This window comes from Onychomys torridus, chromosome 10 (assembly GCF_903995425.1).
Source record: "Onychomys torridus chromosome 10, mOncTor1.1, whole genome shotgun sequence".
NCBI classification, from domain to species: Eukaryota; Metazoa; Chordata; class Mammalia; order Rodentia; family Cricetidae; genus Onychomys; species Onychomys torridus.
In genome coordinates this window covers 25,989,231-26,011,946 of record NC_050452.1, presented here as the reverse complement: position 1 = coordinate 26,011,946, position 22,716 = coordinate 25,989,231, and the positions used below count along the sequence as shown (strand labels likewise).

At 49.6% G+C, this 22,716-nt stretch overlaps 1 protein-coding gene across 3 annotated transcripts; it reads right to left on the bottom strand.

The window, feature by feature from the left end:
- Window positions 1-1,801: 1,801 nt before the first annotated feature.
- Window positions 1,802-22,366, bottom strand: Tcn2 (transcobalamin 2). Of its 3 annotated transcripts, none has more exons than XM_036201629.1 (10): window positions 22,271-22,366; window positions 21,760-21,897; window positions 17,441-17,633; window positions 15,884-16,053; window positions 14,595-14,756; window positions 13,127-13,299; window positions 12,818-13,004; window positions 11,363-11,534; window positions 5,292-5,407; window positions 1,802-2,304 (listed from the first exon to the last, which is right to left on the bottom strand). In XM_036201629.1, the coding sequence occupies exons 2-10, from the start codon at window positions 21,821-21,823 to the stop codon at window positions 2,243-2,245; spliced, it is 1,299 nt and encodes a 432-aa protein (XP_036057522.1). In that variant the 5' UTR covers window positions 21,824-21,897; window positions 22,271-22,366; the 3' UTR covers window positions 1,802-2,242. The 3 variants fall into 3 exon arrangements, with proteins under 3 accessions (XP_036057522.1, XP_036057523.1, XP_036057524.1); XM_036201630.1 differs by having other exon boundaries at window positions 21,760-21,893; XM_036201631.1 differs by having other exon boundaries at window positions 21,760-21,893; window positions 22,275-22,366.
- Between the last annotated feature and the right edge of the window lie 350 nt (window positions 22,367-22,716).

The following is a 22,716-nucleotide window of genomic DNA, read 5'->3' as shown; positions in this document are numbered from 1 at the left end:
TCTGCCCACTTCTGAAGCCCATTTTAACCTGTCTCAACTGCACAGACAGCAGGACTCTAGGTATTTGCATGAGGGAGACTAGAGGAAGCCCAGAGTCAAGGAGCGCATCCCTGGAGGGCTCTTTCACATTCCTTGGGGTCCACTCAAAATCTCAAAGCAGCCTGCACTTCCCACAGCACCCTCAAATCTGAACCCTACTGTTTGAGGGGCCCAACAGCTCTTCTGAGAAGCAGGCGGTACAGAAAACACTTCTGAGGGGGGCTGGAGAGGGAAAACGAACCCATCCCTACTGACTGGGCTGCAGATGTGGAGGTATGGGCTTTGTTTTCTAATGGCTTCAACCCTGACTGAGGCTCTATACCTATACCGAGGCTCTAGTGTCCTGTATGTGACCTATGAGGAAACCTCAGTCAAACACACCATGAACTAAAGAGAGCACCACCCCACAGTTTTGAATCAGAAGTAGATGACACACAGGCTGGTCCTTCTGGCCTGGAAAAGGGGCCTTTTTTTGAGCTCATGGTGAGACCCTGCACCGAATATGACTGGCTTCTCATCCCTGGCTTCTCAAGTCCCTGCTGAGTGTGCCAGACTAGACACCTGTTTTAGGACATAAACTCAGAAAGAGGGACCTGGGAGCTGAAATTGGAGGTGGCAACAGTTGTGGTTGGCCACACCCAGAAGAGGAAGAGGTGCAGAGCCCTCAGGTGGAGGTGAGGCAGGCAAGTCCCAACTTCAGGTTTTAGATTGCCCTTGGCTATCTTCCGATTGGTGGGTGGGAATCTTTTGGGCAAATATAGCTTTGTGGGGTTGGGGATTTAGCTCAGAGCTAGAGCACTATAGCCTAGCAAGGCCCTGGATTTGGTCCTCAGCTCCAAGTGAGTGTGTGTGTGTGTGTGTGTGTGTGTGTGTGTGTGTGTGGCTTTGTTTTAGTTTTTTGTTTTTTGACAGCATTATAGCCCAGGCTGCCTTCAAATTCCTCATGCAGATGAGAATGACTCCCAATGCCTCTGCCTCCCAAGCACTCAGATTTCAGGGGTGCTCCCCCAAGCCCGACTTTATATGGTGCTAAACTTGGGGTTTTGCGCATGCTCGGCAGGCCCTGTAACAAGGGAGCCATGTCTCCAGCCCATCAAATCTCCTCGAGTCCTTGTTTCATGCAGTTCTGGGACGCAGTCCTCTCTGTTGAGGGCTGGGTTTACAGGTGTGCACCGGCAAGGCAGATTTCCTTTTAAACATGATGCTTTGGTATGACTGTCTGTGTCCCCCAAATCCACGTGCTTCAATCTAACCCCAAAGCGATTGTTTTAGAAGGTGACTGGGAGGTGACCAAAGCTAGGTATGGCGGGGACACACACACTGGTAATCCCAGGAGGCTGAGACCTGAGGAATGTGAGTTCAAAGCCAGCCTGGGCTACATGCGGAAGGATTTGTGCCAGCCAGGCAAGTGTTCTACTGCTCAAGCTACCGCCCAGTCCACAGCAAATATCTTCAGTCCACCAGGACTCAGTAAATCACATCTGCCTCCCAAGTCATGTCTCCTGCCTGACACTGCCTCCTACAGGGTCACTTCCTAGCTGTGTGTGACCTTGGGGATTCACTTTGACTTTTGGACCACTGGTTCCCTCATCTCTAGAGTGAGATGAAAATGCTGTACGATATTCAGAAAGGTGTACGGCTCTGTTTGTGCCGATTCACTGCCGACACATGGGAGCGTACTCCAACGTCCTGCCGGAGTCCCCAAACAACTCAGCTCCTCACTCCCAGGCAGTGACCGTGAGACACCAGAACACTGCAGCCATGCAAGGGAAATCAAGGCTTTAATTATGTTGGAAGGCCCTGCTGAGGCCTGGCCAGCAGCTGCCTCCTGACCAGCTCTGGGAATACCACCCTGACAATAAAGAGCGAGGCCAGAGGGGAGTCAGAACCACAGCCCCTGGGCCGTAGAGCCTCCTTGCAGGACCCCAGTCCCAGAGCAGTGGTACTCACAACACCCACACAGCCAGCAGACTTATGTGGAGGAGGCAGCCTGTTCTTTAGATCACATGGAAGGCCCCTGGGGTCAGGAGGGCCAGACTTAAGGAAGTAGCCTCCTTAGGAGAGGTTTGTTCTTTCCTGCTCTCAGGTAGGCAGTGGCTTAGGATCCTCTTTGCTGAGGTAGCGGAGGTGGTCTGGGGTACATTGCTCCAAGTGCACTTGAGGTGGCAGCGGGGGTCCAAGGACATCAGCGGGGAGCCCAAGGCTACCAGCTAACTAGCCGAAGCTCAATGGTTTCGCCGTCCTGGGGTCTGTAGTCAGCAATGCCTGCAGAAACCAATGGAACACAGCGGGTTAGCAAGGCAATGTCCCACCCCCAACCACATCATGTGACCACTACCCTGAAGCCACATCTGTAAGACCTACTCAGGTTTTGGTGGTGGGAAGCTAGGAGCTATGCAGAGCCAACTGGAGACCCTCATCCAGCCTTGGCCACAGGATCTCTCAGGCGACAGGTTCATACAGCAGAGAGGGTGCCCCAGTGGGTAGACATGGGACTAACAGGCTCATACAGCAGAGAGGGTGCCCCAGTGGGTAGACATGGGACTAACAGGCTCATACAGCAGAGAGAGCACCCCCAGTGGGTAGACATGGGACTAACAGGCTCATACAGCAGAGAGAGCACCCCCAGTGGGTAGACATGGGACTAACAGGCTCATACAGCAGAGAGGGTGCCCCAGTGGGTAGACATGGGACTAACAGGCTCATACAGCAGAGAGGGTACCCCCAGTGGGTAGATGTGGGACTAACAGGCTCATACAGCAGAGAGGGTGCCCCAGTGGGTAGATGTGGGACTAACAGGCTCATACAGCAGAGAGGGTGCCCCAGTGGGTAGACATGGGACTAACAGGCTCATACAGCAGAGAGAGCGCCCCAGTGGGTAGACATGGGACTAACAGGCTCATACAGCAGAGAGGGTGCCCCAGTGGGTAGACATGGGACTAACAGGCTCATGCAGCAGAGAGGGTGTCCCAGTGGGTAGACATGGGACTAACAGGCTCATACACCACAGAGCACCCCCAGTGGGTAGACATAGTACTAACAGGCTCATACAACAGAAAGAGCGCCCCCAGTGGGTAGACATGGGACTAACAGGCTCATACAGCAGAGAGGGTGCCCCCAGTGGGTAGACGTGGAACTAACAGGCTCATACAGCAGAGAGGGTGCCCCAGTGGGTAGACATGGGACTAACAGGCTCATACAGCAGAGAGGGTGCCCCCAGTGGGTAGATGTGGGACTAACAGGCTCATACAGCAGAGAGGGTGCCCTAGTGGGTAGACATGGGACTAACAGGCTCATACAGCAGAGAGAGCGCCCCAGTGGGTAGACATGGGACTAACAGGCTCATACAGTAGAGAGGGTGCCCCAGTGGGTAGGTGTGGAACTAACAGGCTCATACACCACAGAGCACCCCCAGTGGGTAGACATAGTACTAACAGGCTCATACAACAGAGAGAGCGCCCCCAGTGGGTAGACATGGGACTAACAGGCTCATACAGCAGAGAGGTTGCCCCAGTGGGTAGACATGGGACTAACAAGCTCATACAGCAGAGAGAGCGCCCCCAGTGGGTAGACATGGGACTAACAGGCTCATACACCACAGAGCACCCCCAGTGGGTAGACATGGGACTAACAGGCTCATACAACAGAGAGAGCGCCCCCAGTGGGTAGACATGGGACTAACAAGCTCATACAGTAGAGAGAGCGCCCCCAGTGGTAGCCACGGGACTAACAAGCTCATACAGCAGAGGGGGCGCCCCCAGTGGGGAGATGTGGGACTAACAGCTGGGTAAGAGCATGAAAGAAACTGGGACAGGCCCTCCTTGGCAAGGGTCACCATCTTCCAAATAGAGTTGTCAGACAGAGGGGCTGTCTTGGTGTGGTCCAGGGGGTGTCATTAAAGAATGTCCCAGAAGCAACCTTTCAGTCTAGCAGATACCTGGCTTCATGTCCCATCTCTGTCACTCACTAGCACAGTGAACACCACATTTTCACTGGAGAAAATGGGAGGATAATAAATTCAGCATCCAGGCGGGGTGTGACTCAGTGGAAGGCCTGAGGCCCAAGTTCATTCCTGGTGCCACAAAATTAACAACTTAGAAATAATATCAATAAACTTGGAGGAGAACCCAGGTGTCCAGAGACAGTTCCATTTGCTGGCTCTTTTTTATTTGGTTAGGATGGTGGTTGAAACAGGGTCTGGCTGTATAGACCAGGCTAGCCTCAAACTCACAGCAATCCTCCTGCACCACTAAGGGAGATTTTCTTTTAAACAAGATGCTTTGGTATGACTGTTTGTGTCCCCAAAAATCCATGTGCTTCAATCTAACCCCAAAGTGGTGGTTTTAGAAGGTGACTGGGAGGTGGTTAGGTCAAGAAGTGGAGCCTTCAAAGCCAGCTATGGTGAGAACACACTGTCAATCCCAGGAAGCTGAGACATGAAGGTTGTGAGTTCAAGACCAGCCTAGGCTACATGCTCAAAAAACTAACTAAAAAAAAAAAAAAAAAAAGGAAAGAAAAGCATGCAAATGTGTCATTAGTGATTTTACATCCTTGAGTGATAATATCTGAGATATAGTGGGCTAAATAAGATATATTATATAATATTAGTTTCACCAACTAGAAAAAGTTTACATATATATCTGACATTTTATATCAGATGGATAGTGTTGACATAATATGATCCATTTTTAAATGAAAATAAACATTGTACATATTTCTTGTAGATATAAGAAAATCTATCAAAAGTTAAAAAGAATTGAGTGGTGCGATGTCTCTGTGGTTAAGAGCATTGCTTGCTCTTCCAGAGGACCTGAGTTCAGTTCCCAGCACCCACATCAGGCAGCTCACAACCACCAAGGACCCAACCCTGCACTCATGTGCACCACCCCACCCCACACACATATACACTCACACTCACACTCACACATGCATCCATATATACATAATCAAAATTAAACTTTTTTAAAAATCTCTTTTAAAATGTAGGATTTAATTTCTAGTTAGTGAAATATAGACTTTTATTCTTTCTTGTTTGTTGGACTCTCCAAACTACTTCCATAAAAATTCTAAGAATTCAGTGAAATATTTTGGATCCAACTTTGAGCATGAGTTACCGCCTTTGGATGGGTTTCTGAAGCTGTGGCCCAGGAGGGCTGAGGGGAAAGGCTGGGATGGGTGGCTGCGGCCTTACTTCCCCGTGGTCAGGACTGGGCTAGGAGGTATCCAGGGCAGCAGCAGGCCACCAGACTTACCTTGCAGCAGGGGGGTGTCAGGGTCTTGGAGGAGCTGCCAGAATTCTCGATCCCCAACTTCTTTCCCCAGTACAGATGTCAGGTAGGGGCCTGACAAGGAGGGCTGTGTCTCATACCTAGAAAATCAAGAAGTAAAGAGAGGAACAGTGCTGACCCCAAGGAGGAAAACGGGGTCTCACCCACACCAGCAGAAACCTGTTTCCCATCGGGGTCACCGTTCTCCTAACCCTTCTGTGCTGGTTAGTTTGAATCAACTTGAAACAAGGGAGAGAGACACCTGGCCAGAGGACGCTGAGAGATTGCTTCCATCATTTTGGCCAGTGGGCATGTCCTTGGGGCATTGTCTTGATTGATGATTGGCACTGGGTGTCACCCCCACAACACACCCACATACCCCCTACCCAAGTGCAGGCAATTCTGGGTTCCTGTCTCTAAGTTCTTGCCTTGAGTTCCTGCCTTGGCTTTCTCAATGATGGTCTATAGTCTGTGAGTTATATAAACCCTCTCTGCCTCCAGATTGCTTTGACTGTGGGGTTTTTCACAGCAATGGAAAGCTAACCAGGACAGCTTCCTAGGCCGTCTCACTGCAGGTCATGGCTCTCCCCTCTACTCCTCTATAGCTCCCCCGATGCTGCCCACCCAGCTGTTAGCCTCCATCATCCCTCGGCAGTTACTCAACTCTTGGTGTGTGGCTGTTTGGGGCCTGGTGATGTTGAGAAGCAACCAGAGTGTGAGGCCAGAGCTCAGAGATGTGAGGCCAGAGTCAGAGAGCAGTAGCTCTGGGCCTCACTATGGTCTTCTCACTGGGTAGCATCCCTTCCTGGGGGCCTACTCTGCTATCTGAGTCTTCTCTCTACTTTGACCATTTCTAAAGGGAACTGGAGTTAGATTCAGGAACCGGGCACCTAGAGGGGCTTTTCTCACTCACCCAACAGCCTTCTCTGAACCTCTTGCCTCCAACTTCACATTCCTCCACCCCTCCTCCACACCACCAGCACAGTGACCCGACCAGCACTCCATGGATTGTGCACTCTGTCCCCCCCAAAAGGCTCATTGGCAGTTTCCATCTTCGACAGGGAGGAAGTGCCTCCGTTTCAAGAAATATGAGCCAGCCAAGTTTGGTGGCTCTGGCCTGTCAGCCAAGCTACTTGGGAGGTTGAGGCAAGAGCACTGAGAATTCAAGGCCTGCCTGAACTATAGAACAAGGCCAACCTGGGCAAATTATAAAACCCTGCCTTAAATTTTAAAACACAATAAAACAACAAAATACCTCTGTCTCTGACACATTTTTTTTTTTTAATATAGGGACCAGAGATGTAGCTCAGTTGGCCAAGAGCTTGTCTAGCATGCATGAAGCCCTTGGTTTGATTCCCACCACTGCATAAACTGACTGGGGTAGCACTCATCCCTAATCTCAGCACTTGGGAAGTGGAGGAAGAAGGGCCAGATGGTTGAGATCACCCTCAGCTACACAGCAAGCTCAAGGGGAAAACATTTAAAAGTAAGAAAAGAGAGGGCTCAGGGTGTGGTTTAGTGGTAGACACATGCCCACCATGTGTAGGGTACTAAGTTCAACCTCCAGTACCACAAGTGCACACAAACACCAAAAACCTACTTTGGTGATTTAGTCAAGATTGGTTTGAGGCCCCAGACAAACACTGAAATCCAAGAATGTGCAAGTCTGTTATATAAACTAGTAGGGTATTCACACAAGCACCTGTGCACATATTCCTGCTTACTTTACATGATCATTAGGTTATTTATAATATCTAATACAATGTAGTTTGTTGTGGAATATTTGTTTACACTGTAAAGATGTATCTCTGCCTAAGGTGCCTACTGATTGGTTTAATAAAGAGCTAAATGGCCAATAGCTAGGCAGGGGAGAGTAGGCGGGACTTCCTGGCATAAGACACACACACACACACACACACACACACACACACACAGAGAGAGAGAGAGAGAGAGAGAGAGAGAGAGAGAGAGAGAGAGAGAAACTCAGCAGACTCAGATAAAGTCAAATGTGTGGTACTAAGAAGAGGTAACCAAGCCATGTGGCAGAACATACATTAAAAAATATGGATTACTTAAGTTACAAGAGCTAGTTGAATAAAAGCCTAAGCTAAGGCCCAGCTTTCATAAATAATAATAAGTCTCCTGGTCATTATTTATGGGCTGACAGTCCAAAGATAGCCCAACAAGAAAGCTTGCTACAGTAGATGCTGTGGAAACACTTGTTATGCTGTATTGACAAGGAAACGTCTGTGTGTTCAGCACAGTTTAATACAAGTTGGTTGAATTTGAGAACTGTGGAAGCTGCAGAGTTGGTAGAAATGTTTTTTTTTTTAGGAAATGTCACCCAACAGCCCTTTTGTACTGCAGATGCCTGTGGAAGTCAGAAGAGGGCCTTGGATGCCCTGGGTCTGGGTTACAGGCAGTTGTGAGCACCTCTGTGTGGGTGCTGGGAACTGAACTTGGGTTCTGCAAGAACAGTAAAGCTCTTAACTACCAAGCCATCCACCCCCTTTTCAATGGGTAGTGAACAGCCCTTTTCGATGGTTAAAAGTTAAACATTGAAAATTTAAAAGGTTACAATTCCTTGACCCTGAAGCCCTCCTTAGCTGCTCTGGACCACTTCTCTCCATGTCTGTCTGTCTGCTGTGGAATCTTGTGCCTCCCAGGTCGTTTCCCTGTCTAGGCCTTGAACTCATCTCAGGCAGCCACCCACTCGAACAGAAGAACTTGAGACTGATGTCCACAGTGGCATCTCAGAGGTTCTTAATGACCCAACTGAAAAGCCTGAAATTCTATCTTTTCTTCATTTGGACTAGGTATGCAAATACAGATCCTGGCAGTGTAGGGTAGTCTCCACATCTGCTAGCAGAAGCCCGCCAAGAGCACATGTGTGTCCACGTGTGATTGTACTGGCACCCTGCAGCCGCTCTCAGAGCACTGCAAGGGACTGGCTAGAAAGGAAGCAGTGAGCTTGGTAATAAATGAACTGGGGGTGGTGGCTTACACCTGTAATCCCAGCACTTAGGAAGCTAAGCAGGAGCATAGGTGCAAGCTTGACACCTACCTGTCTGAGATACACAGGGAGCTCCAGGCCAGCTGGACTACAGAGTGAGACTGTCTCAAAGGCAAAATTAGTGAATGAAGCACTAGATCTAGGAAAGAGTCTGGGAAGCTGCGGGAGCCTGAACGGACTCAATGGAGTCAGTGAGCAAGCCCAATGGAGTCAATGAGTGGACTCAATGGTGTCAATGAGCAGGCCCAATGGGGTCAATGAGTGGACTCAATGGAGTCAATGAGTAGACTCAATGGAGTCAATGAGCAGGCCCAATGGAGTCAATGAGCAGGCCCAATGGAGTCAATGAGTGGACTCAATGGTGTCAATGAGCAGGCCCAATGGAGTCAATGAGTGGACTCAATGGAGTCAGTGAGCAGGCCCAATGTAGGCTCAAACACAAGGAAAGCTGAAGTCACCAGCCTGGCAATGCAGACGTGTACCTACAGGTTGGATGCTACTGATTTTAATACTTTCCTTTTTTAAGTTTTTGGGTTTTTGGTTTTTTTTTTTGAGACATGGTCTTGTTATGTTGCTCAGGCTGGCCTCAAATGCACAATCTTCCTGCCTCCATTTCCTGAGTGCCAAGATTACAGACATATGCTATCACAGCTGGTAGATTTTTTTTTTGTTTTTTTATATATGATTTTTCCCTTTTTAATTTGCAAAGTTGCTTAGGATTTATAACTGTCTAGAGATAGTTTAATCCCAGCACCCAGAAGGCAGAAGCAGGAGGATCTTTGTGAGTTCAAGTCTAGACAGTAAGTGTATGCCTAGCCAGGACTACATAATGAGACCCTGTCTAAGAAAGAGAGAGAGAGAGAGAGAGAGAGAGAGAGAGAGAGAGAGAGAGAGAGAGAGGAGAAAGGGCTTTATACTGAATAAACAAGTTAGTGCCTCCAAGTGACCTTATGGAAGTGACTTAGGACAGGCATGGTGCTATAGCAGGGTTGAAAGTTCAAGGCCAGCCTGGGAACTTATTGAGACACATGATAATTAGTCTTGATTGTCACCTTAATGGGATTTAAAGTCACCATGAAACAGACTTCTAGGTAGGTATGTTCGTGGGAGATTTTCTAGATTAGATTAACTGAAGGAAGACCCCTCCCATTGCATGGACTGGGTCCTGCACTGAACAGAAAGGAGATCAGACTGAGAACAGCAGCCTTCACCACTGTGCTTTCCTGACTGTGACCAGGAGTGGGCAGCTTCTCCTGCCGCCACACCTTCCCACCATCATGAACCATTTCCCCCAGAACTCTGAGCGCAAACCAGCCCTTCCCTTCTCACTTTGCTCTGTAAGGTCTTTGTCATAGCAATAAGATTTGTGACTAGTCCAGACCTTGTTTCCAAATGAAAAGCAAAACTGTGGTGGTTCAGTGGTAGAGCTCTTGTTTCTCAGGTTGAAGGTTCTAGATTCAATCCTCCCTGGGGATGTGGGCGGGATATGCCACTCAGCCTGGGAAGGTGGGCCATTTTGGTCCCTTAAAGACAGTAGTATTGTCAGGTACATGCCTTTAATCCCAGAACTCAGGAGGCAGAGGCAAGTAGATCTCTGAGTCTGAGGCCAACCTGGTCTACAGAGTGAGTCCCAAGACAATCAGGGCTACACAGAGAAACCCTGTCTTGAAAAACCAACCAACCAACCAAACAAACAAACAAATAAATAAATGGCAGTGGTATTTACACAGCTCTGGTCTGAGAGTTCCTGGCCCAAATGGCCAAATAGTCCTCACTGTCAGCCCTCCCTGGAACTCTTGCAGGGACCAGAAAGTAGGTATTCCTGCCGTGCGGTGATGGTGCACGCCTTTAATCCCAGCACTCGGGAGGCAGAGCCAGGCGGATCTCTATGAGTTCTAGGCCAGCCTGGTCTACAAAGTGAGATCCAGGACAGGCACCAAAACTACACAGAGAAACCCTGTCTTGAAAAACCAAAAAAAAAAAAAAAAAAGAAAGAAAGTAGGGATAAGTAGGGATTCCTCAAGATGAGGCAAGAATCCAGGAGAGAGAGAGCAGGCTGGCAGAACTCAATTTCTGTGAGCCAGAGTTCCCCTGGTGAGTCATGTCCACCTCCAGGTATGGCCAGGGCCCAGGAAGGAGCAGCAATTAAGATATGCTCATTCCCAGGCTCATCAAATCTCAAGGGACAAAAGCGTGTTGCCTACCTTCTCAGGGTTATTAATGGCAAGAGTTCATCTAGGTGATTTGATACTATTAATCTTCCTGGAGTACTCAGTGCATGCCAGGCATTAGACCTACACAAAGCATGCCCACCAATGACCGTGGGCTCCTCACACTGGCCCTGTGAGGAGAGGGGCTGTCTCATGCCCTCACTGAATAACTTTCCAGGCTCACTAGCTGGGGCAGAGGTGGGGGTAGAAGAACTGGAGTTCCCAGGCTGGGTCTCTTGATGACAGTGGTGGTCCATAGCTTCCACCACAGGCTAAACACCACAGGTCCAAAACACAGACCAGAAAGCAGTACAAAAGGTAGAAGCAGGTTAAAAATGGTGGTGCACGCCTTTAATCCCAGCGCTCAGGAAGCAGAGGCAGGTGGATCTCTGTGAGTTGGAGGCCTGCCTGGTCTACAGAGTGAGTTCCAGGACAGACAAGGCTCCAGAGAAACCCTGTCTCGAAAAACAAACAACAACAACAAAAAAAAACAAAACAAAAAGAATAATAAATCATTTTGGGGGCTGGAGAGATGACTCAGCGGTTAAGAGCACTGGCTGCTCTTCCGGAGGTCCTGAGTTCAATTCCCAGCAACCACATGGTGGCTCACAACCACAACTAATGAGATCTGGCACCCTCTTCTGGCCTGTAGGCATGCATGCAGACAGAACACCGTATACATAATAAATAAATCTTTTTTAAAAAAAGGCAGAAGCAGAAATTGAGCCAGAATGTCTCTCAAGAAACACGTCTGCTCCCCATCCTTCCCATGATACCATTTCAAACACGGAGGTCTGAGGGGGTGAAGGCCAGTAATGGAATGGGGGTCTCACGTGAATCCTCCTGTGTTTTGAGCCATCCTCAGGACATCTTCCAAGGAGGACCCAGCAAGGATTAAAACTGTTTTTTCGTATGCTGGCAGGACACTGGAGACCTTCAGCGTGACACTGATGACCTCTGGGATATGGACTGGTGTAGGGCCCTCGACAGCTGGTTCCAACATGACTATGCCAGGGAAAGAGGGAAAGCATCTGTCATGAGGATGGGGAGCCTGGATATGAGTTTTCTTCCCCCATAGTAGCTCAGTCAATGCCATGAACACCTGCCCAGTTGAGACCCGGCTCTTATCCCAGCCCCCTTGGCCCTCAGCCTCCACAGCCTCCCACAGCCCAAGTTTGAGGCCCTTGCTGGTGTCTTTGCTTCTTGCCTCCCACCCACCTGCTACACTGCACCTCAGAGGATGCTACATTTGTTCACGTCACTTCCTGGTTATCTCTCCTGGACTCATCTTCTTCTTATGCATTTATCTCCTCCTTCTGCTCACTCTCCCAGACCCACGCTTTTCCAAGATGATGCCCCCCACCCTGCATTATAGTATTGGTTTCTGTGAGTTTGCTTTTGCCTTCTCCACTGATTTGCCCTCTCCTCCCACCTCTCTGGCAGATCCCACTCACTACTTCAAGTTCTTCACCAGAGTGGTGCCCAAAGGATTCAGCGCTGGGAATTAAGGCTCCTTAGGTATTCAAAATTAACCAAACGTGTCTCTCTCTACTCATTCATTCACGCACCTGTGATGATCCATCAAGTAGTCAACCTGACTGGATCTAGAATCAACTAAAATGCAAGTCTGTGAGTATTCCTTGGGCAGAGTTTTCCTGATCGGATTATTCATAACAGGGAAGACCCTCTGTAAATGGGGGCGGCACCTTCTGCTGGCAACCCAGGTGAGGGAGACGAAGGGAGTAGCTTTCAGGTTGCTTCCTCTCACTCCTACTGTCAAGCTCATCTATCCTGTCACTACAGCATTCCTTTGCTGATTCTAGAACTTGCTTCTTCAGACTTCCAATGCAGATGGATAACCAGCGGCTCTCCAGAATCCTTCAGGCCTTCGGCACCATGCTGGAACTGCTGAGACATCCAGCCTCATGGATTGAGACACTCTGGGATTCCCATCCTCTCCAGAATGAGATAGCCACTGTTGGACTAACTGGACCATATGGTGTATGTCAATTTAAGAAATCATTCTATAAATTTTGCTCCTTTAGAGAATCTTGGCTAATACACTTCTCCATCCCTTCCCTCAAACATTTCCGTGGTGGGTATCACACAGTGGGTAGCACTTGGAGTGTTTATTTGCTATCTGTCTCCACACCATGAGCATCAAGAGACTGTGGCCTCATTTTAGCTGCCATGTCCTATGCAGACCCATACACTCATGTTGGCTCAGCAAAGCATCACTGGGACCCACAGATAGCAGATTACTCAGGAAACAGAAAGGGCTCAGCTACCTCTGGGTGCCTGGCAGTCTGGAAAGATAAGATCCAGGTAGCTCTTGTGGTTCAGGACTGGTAGCAGCTGGGAGATCATCAGAGGATTCTGGAAGGCCCCACCCTGTATGCTGGCCTGCAGAGCTGCCCTTGCCTTGAGGCATGCTGTGCCCAGTCCTACCCCAGACGCAGGGGAGGTCATCAGAAACTGTGGGGAAGAGAAGGAGGTTGCAGGTCAACCACTGGGGAGGAGCCAGGTCTTCCAGCCTCTCACCAACCCTCCCTCCATTGACTTGTTGAGAGGTCATGGCTCCAGGGTCTCTTTCCTACCTGCAGTGCCAGTGGGGTGCTGTAGACATTCCCAAAGTTGCCCTCAGGGGTCTGGGCCTTCAGGATCTTCTCTCGAATGGTCTCAATGGCCATGGTGATTCGTGGTCTCAGATCAGGGTTAAAAATGAACCGATCCAAACAGATGAAGGCCAAGCCTGCCATGGCTTCTGTGTCTAGGGAGATAAGGCCTAGGATGAACTAGATAGCTTGATGGGACCAGGCTAGGTAGGTTTTGGGTTTCAGGATCACCTAGGGTACCAATTAGGACTCCTCAGTCGAAACATTGAACATTTTAAGCCCCAGGAAACCTCTCAGGCCTAGTCAAACTGCTTTGGTTGGTCACTGAGTGTCTTGAGAGCAGATGGATAGATTGAAGAAGAGAGTCCCAAGGGGATGGATCCTACAGCACCTGCTCCCAAACCAGGATGCACATTGGGATCACAGAAGGAGCTTTATTTTATTGATTAATTAATTCATATTGTTTTTGTAGTTTTGGGTATTGGATTTAGGGCCCCAGGCATGCCTGGTGCTGGGTCACTGGGCTACATCTCCTGCCCCTCAGAGAATTTGGCACTAACAGCTGCCTCATCTTCCTTCAGGCAGTCTGATTGAATTAATAGGAGGAGCAGCCAGGGCCTGGGAATGTTTAAGTTCTTCTCCTCATTATAGGTAATTTTAATGTGTCCACTGTGTTTCTCTATGAGCCTTTGAGACAGTTCAATCCTGCTACTGACAGAGGCCCTGGTGCCCTTTTCTCTCTGGGCAATCATCTACCAAATACCACCCCTCATCCTCTATCACACCCTCCCTAAAAGAGGTCCTACTCAGTCACTCAAGGAAGCCCAGGCATAGCAGAGACCTTGAATCATGATGATGAAAAATAGATGTGGTGGCTCAAGGTCACATAACAAGGAATCAGATCAGAATCCAGGTATCAGGATTCCCAGGTTATATGGTGCCAAGAGCACCCAGTGTGTGCTGAGACCTCTGTTTGTAATGCACGCTTTATTGAGCTGCTTCTGGGAGGTCTTTTTTTTTTGGGGGGGGGGGTTGTTTTTTGTTTGGTTTTTTGTTGTTGTTGTTGTTGTTTTTGTTTTTTGAGACAAGGTTTCTCTGTGTAGCTTTGCGCCTTTCCTGGATCTCACTCTGTAGACCAGACTGACCTCGAACTCACAAAGATCTGCCTGCCTCTGCCTCCTGAGTGCTGGGATTAAAGGCGTGTGCCACCACCGCCCGGCTCTGGGAGGTCATTTTTATAGGAAAAGCTTGAATGACAGGATGGGGATGACCTGCAGTGAACATGTGATGGAACTGGGGTCAGAATCCAAGGCTGCAAAGCTGGCTCTCAGGCCCCACTATTTCACTTCTAAGGCATCTGATGAGGAGATTTCCAAGGAAAGATGAGCACAGCAGTGGGTCATAGAGGCCTTCCCTGGGGTTAGCGGGAAGCTAGGCTAGATCCACTCACCCACAGAAAGATGGTCCTGGCGGATGTGGTGGTCATGTTCAATAGCATACAGGAGCTTGCCCACCACGCTGTCATGGACCCGCTTCTGGTGGACACACAGTGCCAGGATGCTGAGGCTGTACTGGTAGTAGCTGGTATGGGGGTGACCTTCATGATTGTGCCCTGAGATTAGAAAGGCAAGGAGTAAAGAGACATGTCAGGCTTGAGGGTTTCCCTTTCAGCCTCTTCCCAGCAAGAAGCCCCGTGGCTCATGGAACCCCATGGTCTGTATGCTCCAACACATTCCATGAAGACCATGGCATCTGACACTCCTTCAGTGCCCGGCTGAGGTCCCAGTGTAGGCCAGGTTCTGTGCTTGGAGGTCAGAGTAGATGACAGCTCAACACATGCATGCTCATGAGACAGCATAGTTGTAACAGAAATGTGGCCCAAGGACCTTGGAGCCACATAACGGAAGTCTTCAAATAGCTGGGCAATTGAGACAGGATTCTTCATAGAACTAACTCTGGAGTGGATGGCAGTGAGCACAGAGCTAGGAATGATCTAGAAGGAGGATGGAGGAGTACGCACGGATATCCAAACATGTGAGGAAAGATCGTTGTGGTGGTTACCAATGCCTAGAAAGTGTAAGAGGCAAGCCAGGCTAGGACTGGGGGCTGTGAATGGAACAGTGAGAGCCTCTGCAGGGCTTAAGCTGCATGAAAACCAGGTTTATATTGAAAAGCCTTGTTTCAGCTCTTGGAATTAGGTCCAAGTCAGGAGGCCGGAAAGTTGACAGAGAGGCTAAGGGGTAAGTGGAAAGGAAACTGGACAGGTGTCCCAGAAAGTGGGCAACAGGCCAGTCTTGGTGACTGAGCATCCCAGCAGATTGTTTCTGGGGTCAGGTAAGGCAACTGGATCCAGCCTGAGCCTCTAGATCAGTGGTTCTCAACCTGTGGGTCACAACCCCTTTGTGGCTTGGACAATCTTTTCACAGGGGTCACCTAAGACCGTCAGAAAACACAGATATTTACATTACGATTCATAGCTAGCAAAATTTTATGGTTGGGGGGGTCACCACAACATGAGGAACTGTATAAAGGGTCGAATTAAGAAGGTTGAGAACCACTACTGTAGGTGGACTTGACGTGGACAGAGGGGAAGTGAGAAGGGACCTGGAAGAAAACCCAAAGCTCTGACTCTCAAGAACGTCACCTACTGAGAACGAGTATGAACCTGAGGCCTGCCTCCAAACTGCAAACAACAAAACCATTTGATGAGCCCTCCCGGTGTCCCCTAGTCCTCCTTACCAATGGCCTTCTTCTCATCCTCCAAGAACCACTTGAGCTTTGAGACCAGCCTGTCACCCTTCCGGCTCCCAATGAACTCGCAGTTGGCCCTAAGAGCAAGCAGGTAGAGGGCCAGGTGGCCTTCGGAAACCTTAGCCTGGCAATCACTGTTGTCATCGCTGAGGGCAGACCTAGGACAAGGCAAGTCAGAAACACCTTTATGAGAAAATGCTCCCTTGGTAAGCCTGGCCTGGGGTCACCTCCACTAAGGTCACAAAGTAGAATGATCAGTCAGCTGTGCTGCTATGGGACACATGCCACAGAGACTTAAAAGAAGAAAGGTTAAATTCAAGAAAGAACCATGGTATGCCAGACTTCGTTAACTACCATGGGAGGCCTTACCTACTCTGAGGAGTGGATGGCGGTAGAGCAGGAGGGAGGTGAGGAGGCGGGAGGAGAGGGAGGGAGAACTGGGGTTGGTATGTAAAATGGAAAAAATTTTAATAAATAAATATATTTTAAAAAAATTTTTTTAAAAAATTGAACCAGGTGGTGGTGGCGGCGGCGGCGGCGGCGGCGGCGCACTCCTTTAATCCCAGCACTCGGGAGGCAGAGGTAGGTGGATCTCTGTGAGTTTGAGGCCAGCCTGGTCTCCACAGCGTGATCCAGGTCAGGCACCAAAACTACACAGAGAAACCCTGCCTTGAAAAAAAACAAAAAACAAACAAACAAAAAGAATGAACCATAAGGGTGCCTACACCCAGATCACCGGTTTGACCCCAGTTTGTCCATGCACTCTCCTCTTGATTTCCTCTCCCTTCCCTCATCTTCTTCTTGAGAAGAAATGAAATCAGGAAGTTATTTCATGGCTTTCCCCCCACACCTTTTTTTTTTTTGAGACAAGATCCCTCTACATAGCCTTGGCTGTCCAAGAACTCGCTCTGTCGACCAGGCTGACTTTGAACTCACAGAGATCTGCCTGTCTCTCCCTCTCGAAAATGCTGGGATTAAATGCATGATTCATGGCTTTTTCTTATTCTTCACCTCTCATTCACACCTCAGAGCAGGCGTCTCTTTAATGGCCACTCTTTGGAGGAGGAGCACAGAAATATGCTCCTTCTAGGTTCTGCACGAAAGAACATAGTTGTGATAAGCAGTGTCTGTCTTTAGCACACAAGTAAACTATAGAGTTAGATGCTGCTGCTTTGTATCAATATACAATCATATATTTAGTTATGGATTAGTGATGTCTGCCTTAGGTACAGGTAGGGGGCACAGAAAGAGTTAGGTGCTACTTTGGGGCTCATGGATTAATGATGTCTGCCTCAGGCACAAGTCGGAAGCACAGGAAGAATTAGGTGTTGCTTCAAGAATCTGGGGGATGTAGTTTCAGGACAAAGGACACATGTTAGCATCTCTGACCTACTACCACTTACCACTTCACTCTGCAGATGGAGAAAGGCCCAGGGAAGAGAAAATACGCCTAGAGTTTGTCAAAAAGCCACGAAATACCCACATTAGAGCCCAGTCTCCTATCTCTTAGGACACGATCAAGTCATGGGCAAAGAGTATCAATACCCTAGGAGGCACTGCTGATAGCCAAGTTTCAGGCTGTGCAGGTAGAGGTCCTCCTTGGTCCCAGCCTGCAGGCTGGAAAGGCGCAGGCCCACATAGATGCTGGGATTCAATTGCTCTGGGGAGATCTGGTCCATCCAAGGTAAGAGATGCTGGCCCAGCTTCTCTACCAGTTGGTTGTCCATCTGTGGTATCACTGGGGAAAGAAAATGGTATGAGTGAGGCCTCAGGGCTATGCCATTAGCAAGCAACTATTCTGATCTCCCTACCAGATAAAACCTTCTCCAGGAAATAAATGTCCCTATTCCCACACAGGCCACACCTCACCTATATGAAGAAATGCCCGCTGAGGCCAAAGGCAGCGGGTAAAAAGGAAAGCAGGCATCCCCTAAGAGGAAGTAGAGTGGGTCAAGGAGAGGCTGACATCAAAAGATACTGTTGCCGGGCAACCCACTTACCAGTAGTAAGCCCAGGCACCCAGACCCTCACACCAGCTCTCTGTGTAGATATATTCATCGTTGTTTTGCACAGAAGAGAAATCAGAAGTTCAAAGTCAGGCTGTGTTCCATATGATGTTTCAGAGCCAAGCCTGAGTTAGACTGCAGTCCCCTCCCCTGCCCTGATCAAAGCTCCAGCCAATGTTCCACATCGAATTGTCGCATGCTGTGCTCTACCAACGGATCACCCCCCGCCCTGCCCCCCACCCCTGCGGCCTGAGGAAATTCCTCCACACAAACCTTGAAAGGGCACTTTTTCTGCCACCCCTATCTAAGTGAAAAGGGTCTTTGACTGGGAGACCATCCACTGACAATCTGTCACAGCTTGGGATTTACCTGAAGATTCGTAATCAAGATGCTGAAATCTCTGCAAGAGGAAATCTCAGGGATATGCCCCAGTTCCAGCTGATGGCTGCCTGCCTGCCTTGGGAAGGGCCCCAGCTCAGGATGGGGAAGAGTAGATTGTCCTGGAGGCACTGTGAACTTTCTGTCCCACTCACTGACTTTCAGTCACTGCCCACTCCAGCTGTCCAACAGGCTATGTCTCAGCATGCCAGGAAGTACCTTCTCCCAGAGGAATATGGAAGAGACCCATCATAGGGCCCTTTGCCTGCTTTCTTGGGCTTCTAGCCCCAGGGCAAGGGTCCTGTGACCACAGCTCCATTTCTCTAAGTTTGCATCTTACCACCTTAGGCCAGTTTTTCCAGAAGTCATAGGTATCTATGGTTGTAAGTGGGGAGGGCATTTTCTAGTATTAACTCTAAATGACTGTTGGTTGTGTGAGCCAGGCCAGGTCACCTGGCTGGTTTCTCACCAAATGTTCATTCTGACAGTCATGCACAGTGGACATGGTGGCACAGGCCTTCAACCTCAGCACCTGGGAGGCTAAGGCCTGGGATGAATCATTGTAGTCGAATATTGTTTTAAGGGGTGTTCCTTCTGTTTGTGTTGCATTTGTTTAACTCTGTGAAGCTGGGTTACTGTGCCTGTGTAAACACCTGATGGTTTATAAAGAACTGAATGGCCAATAGTGAGGGAGGAGAAAGGAGAGGCGGGGCTGGCAGGCGGAGAGAATGTATAAAAGGAAAAAACTGGAGGAGGTATCTAAGAGCTAGGAGCCAGAGAAGGAGGAGGAGTCCAGGGGCCAGCGCCCAGACACACAGCTATACACACAGCAAGCCACAGAGTAAGAGTAAGATACAGAAGTTAGAGAATGGTTAAAGCCCAGAGGCAAAAGATAGACGGGATAATTTAAGTTAAGGAAAGCTGGCAAGAGACTAAGCCAAGCTAAGGCTGGGCATTCATAATTAAGAAGAAGCCTCAGTGTGTGATTTATTCGAGAGCTGGATGGTAGGCCTCCAAAAGAGCAAAATCCTCCAACAACACATCATAGTGAGACCCTGATGGGGACAGCGGAGATTTACTTTTGGGGTATTCTGTCTCTATTTTCCCAGAGTCCTGTCTGTACCTCTAGGTCCTCTGTCTGGCTCTCTATCTTTCTGACTCCCCCCTCTGGGACTTTTTCTTTTCTTTTAAGCAGCAACTCACGTATTGCAGGCTGGCCTCAAAGTCAGTATGTTGTTGAGGTTGACCTGGAACTCCTGATCTTCCTACCTCTCCTTCCCACATGTTGGAGTCACAGGTGCATGCCACCACTCCTGGGTAATGCAATGCTGGAAACTGAACCCAGGGCTCCATTCGTGATAAGCAGGCACTCTACCATCTGAGCTACATCTCAGCTCTGGGACTATGGTCTTCGGCACTTCCCAGAGGAGCCCAGAGACCCCACCCCAGGCTCTCACCTCCACCCCGAGCCAGCTTCTATTAAAGTGATGAGAAGGGCACTGCCTATAGTAGGAGGCTGGTAACCACAATTTACCCTCCTTAGAAGGAAGAAGCCAGGCAGATTCACTTGAGCCAGAAAACGTGGCCTCAGGCAAGGTTCCTGTGATAGTTAATTTTGATTGTCAATTTCACTGCATCTGGAATCAACTAAAACTCAAGCTGCTGGGCACTCTTTTAAGGGGTTTTCTTTTTTCTTTTCTTTTTTTCTTTTTTTACCGGAGCTGAGGACTGAACTCAGGGCCTTGCGCTTTCTAGGCAAGCGCTCTACCACTGAGCTAAATCCCCAACCCCTTAAGGGGTTTTCTTAATGAGATTACCATTCAAAGCAGGAAGACACTCTAAATCTTGACCAAACTTTCTGATAGCAGATAAGAGATAGAAGGACCTTTGCTGTTTGCCTGCTTGCCTTCCTCACTCTCACTAGCAAGTTCATCTACCCTGTTGCTGTGGTTGGTATTAAATCCACCTTCTTCATGATTCCAACATACACCCAAGACCAGCCACTCTCCAGGAATCCTCCAGGACTCCAGCACCAGATTAGATCTGCTGAGATAGTCTGTCCTCGGAGACTGGATTCTCAGCCTCTCCATCACGAGACAGCCTGTTCTACCTTGACCACACCCTGCAAGCCAGTCTAACAAACTCTTTTCAAATACATATTCATCCTTCAGAGGACTCTAACTAACACAGTCCTCCCGCTCCCACACCAGGGTGTGCCGTTCACAGGGTTGCCCAGCCCTCTCACCTGAGGACAGACTGACTGGCATTCAGAAGCCCAGGAGCCTTCTTTGTGTAGGCTTTAGTGGACAGTCCTGTCCACTTCATTCTTACAGAGTCTTAAGCTGAAGAAGCAGGTGTGGTGTCCTCACGCTACACTAGAGAGGAACAGCCTCAGCTCACTTCACAAGTGAAGGGACTGCATCCTAAGCCCCCAAAGTTGTCATGATGGTGAAGGAAGGGGCTCTCGTGGCTGAGGTGGAATCCCTGAGGACTGTCTGGATAGTGTCCAGGGGCCCAAGGATAAAGAGCTTCAGTAGGACATGGCCAGACAATCCAGGTGCCTAAAAACAATGCCGGCCTGAAGTCCCAAGAATTGAGTGCAATAAAGTTCTGCTAAAGCTGGGGCCCCCTTAGTAGGCTACTTGGTCCCTCTGATCCTCGACTTCTTCATCTGACACCTGTATCTCAGGGTTTGCCCAGGGTGACCTGAGAACGCAGGGTACATGGAATGAAGGGGAGAGATGAGCCATACAGCCTTCTGCTTCCTGCCTGGTCCCAGTGTATGACTGTGCCTGAACCTATAACCTGAGGGTCACAATTGTGTTTTGAGAGGCCCCTAGAATCCATAAGAGCTCTCTTGGGGACTACAGCCCTGAGATAAATAGCCAGAGCAGGCAGGGCCTCCAAGTGCCTGCTTCCCTCTGCCTGGAACGCTTGCCCCCCACTCCCTCCTTTCTCGGCTTTTCCAGCTTTAGGTCTCAGCTCTGACCCAGCCTTCAAGTCTTTGGACATCCTTTGCCATCTCTCTCCATGAGTCGATGGGCCCCTGTGGCTTTCTATTGTTGTCTGGGCTTGACTTGTTTTGCATGGCTCACAACCCAATCTGGCGTCCCATGCCTTTTGCCAACCCCTTCCCTACAACAGGTGGGCTGGGATCAGATCTGTGTACTCTCCATTCTCTCTCCAAATGAAATACTGCCCCCCCCCCAGAAAGGTTTCATATGTGCTGATTAGTAAATGAACAAACTGCTGGATACTGGGGAGACCCTGGTGTTGCGGGGCGACAGGCATCCATCCACTCAGCATGCCCAAGCACTAACATCCAGTTAAGCCTAAACTTCTGTGGGAGACCTGAGGGACAGGCAAGTCCCCCCATCCCCACCCCGAGCTTCTGATTCCCCAAATAAACAACAAGGCGATCGGAGAGGCAGCCATCCTCCTTGAGACTCAGGAAGCACCAGGCTCCAGACAGTTACTCACCACAGAGCTCCGCAAGAGCCCCGAGAACTCCGGACAGGAGCAGCAGCGCCTTCAGGGGCTCCATGGCAGGCACGGGTGGGAGGTGGGAGACTCCTGGGACCGGCCTTGAGGGCTTCTCTGACTGCCACTGGTCACTTGCTTAGAGAGAGACACTTCCTGTCACTGATTAATCGTCCCTCCAACGCCCCGAAGCACACTGCTAAGTCAGCGGAGAGAAAAGGGGAAAGGTCTGATACGGGGCAAGAGGCCGAAGAACATCGGAAGGAGGGGTACAGCAGCTGTCCTCCGGGTGGGGAACAAAAGGAGGGACGGACCAGTAGGACCTTGTGGGACAACTTGACTCCAAGCAACCATGTCTGTTCCCACAGCTTTAAGAGCCCGGAAGCAACTCAGCGAACAACCTGTCCCGAGTCTATCTGACAGTGCTTGCCGGGTGTCTCCACCTCTCACCCCCTCTCCCCAGCCCCACTGCACCCCACTGTTCTGCTGCAGACGTTCAGGATCAGGGTACCTGCCTGGTGCACGTCACAGGAGTCCCTTCAAGTTCTCCCTCTGACTCTCGGGACAAGGAACGGAGCAGGGAGCTGCGGTGGTCACGTGAGGGAGCTCTCTGGAGTCAGCTGTTTTCTGCCACCAGCCTGCCAAGAAGGTGGGGCAGCCGCTGGACCCGGCCCCGACAAGCAAGTCTCCTCAGTCAGCCGGACACAGCCGGGGCTTCCTAGGGGCAACAAAACAAGTAGAAGAATGAGGGATGGAGCCAGCAAGTCACAACACCCATGGGAACAGGGCTGCAGGGCTACTAGCCCTGAACTAGGAAAACTGCTCAATGACATCTACGTTAGAGAGAACAAACGATCCCTTATCTGCCCGGCCCCACTAGAAACTCAAAGTATGAACCTAGCAATGCTGTGTGATCTTGGTTAGAGTGTTGAACCTCTCTGAGTTTCAAGTTGTCCC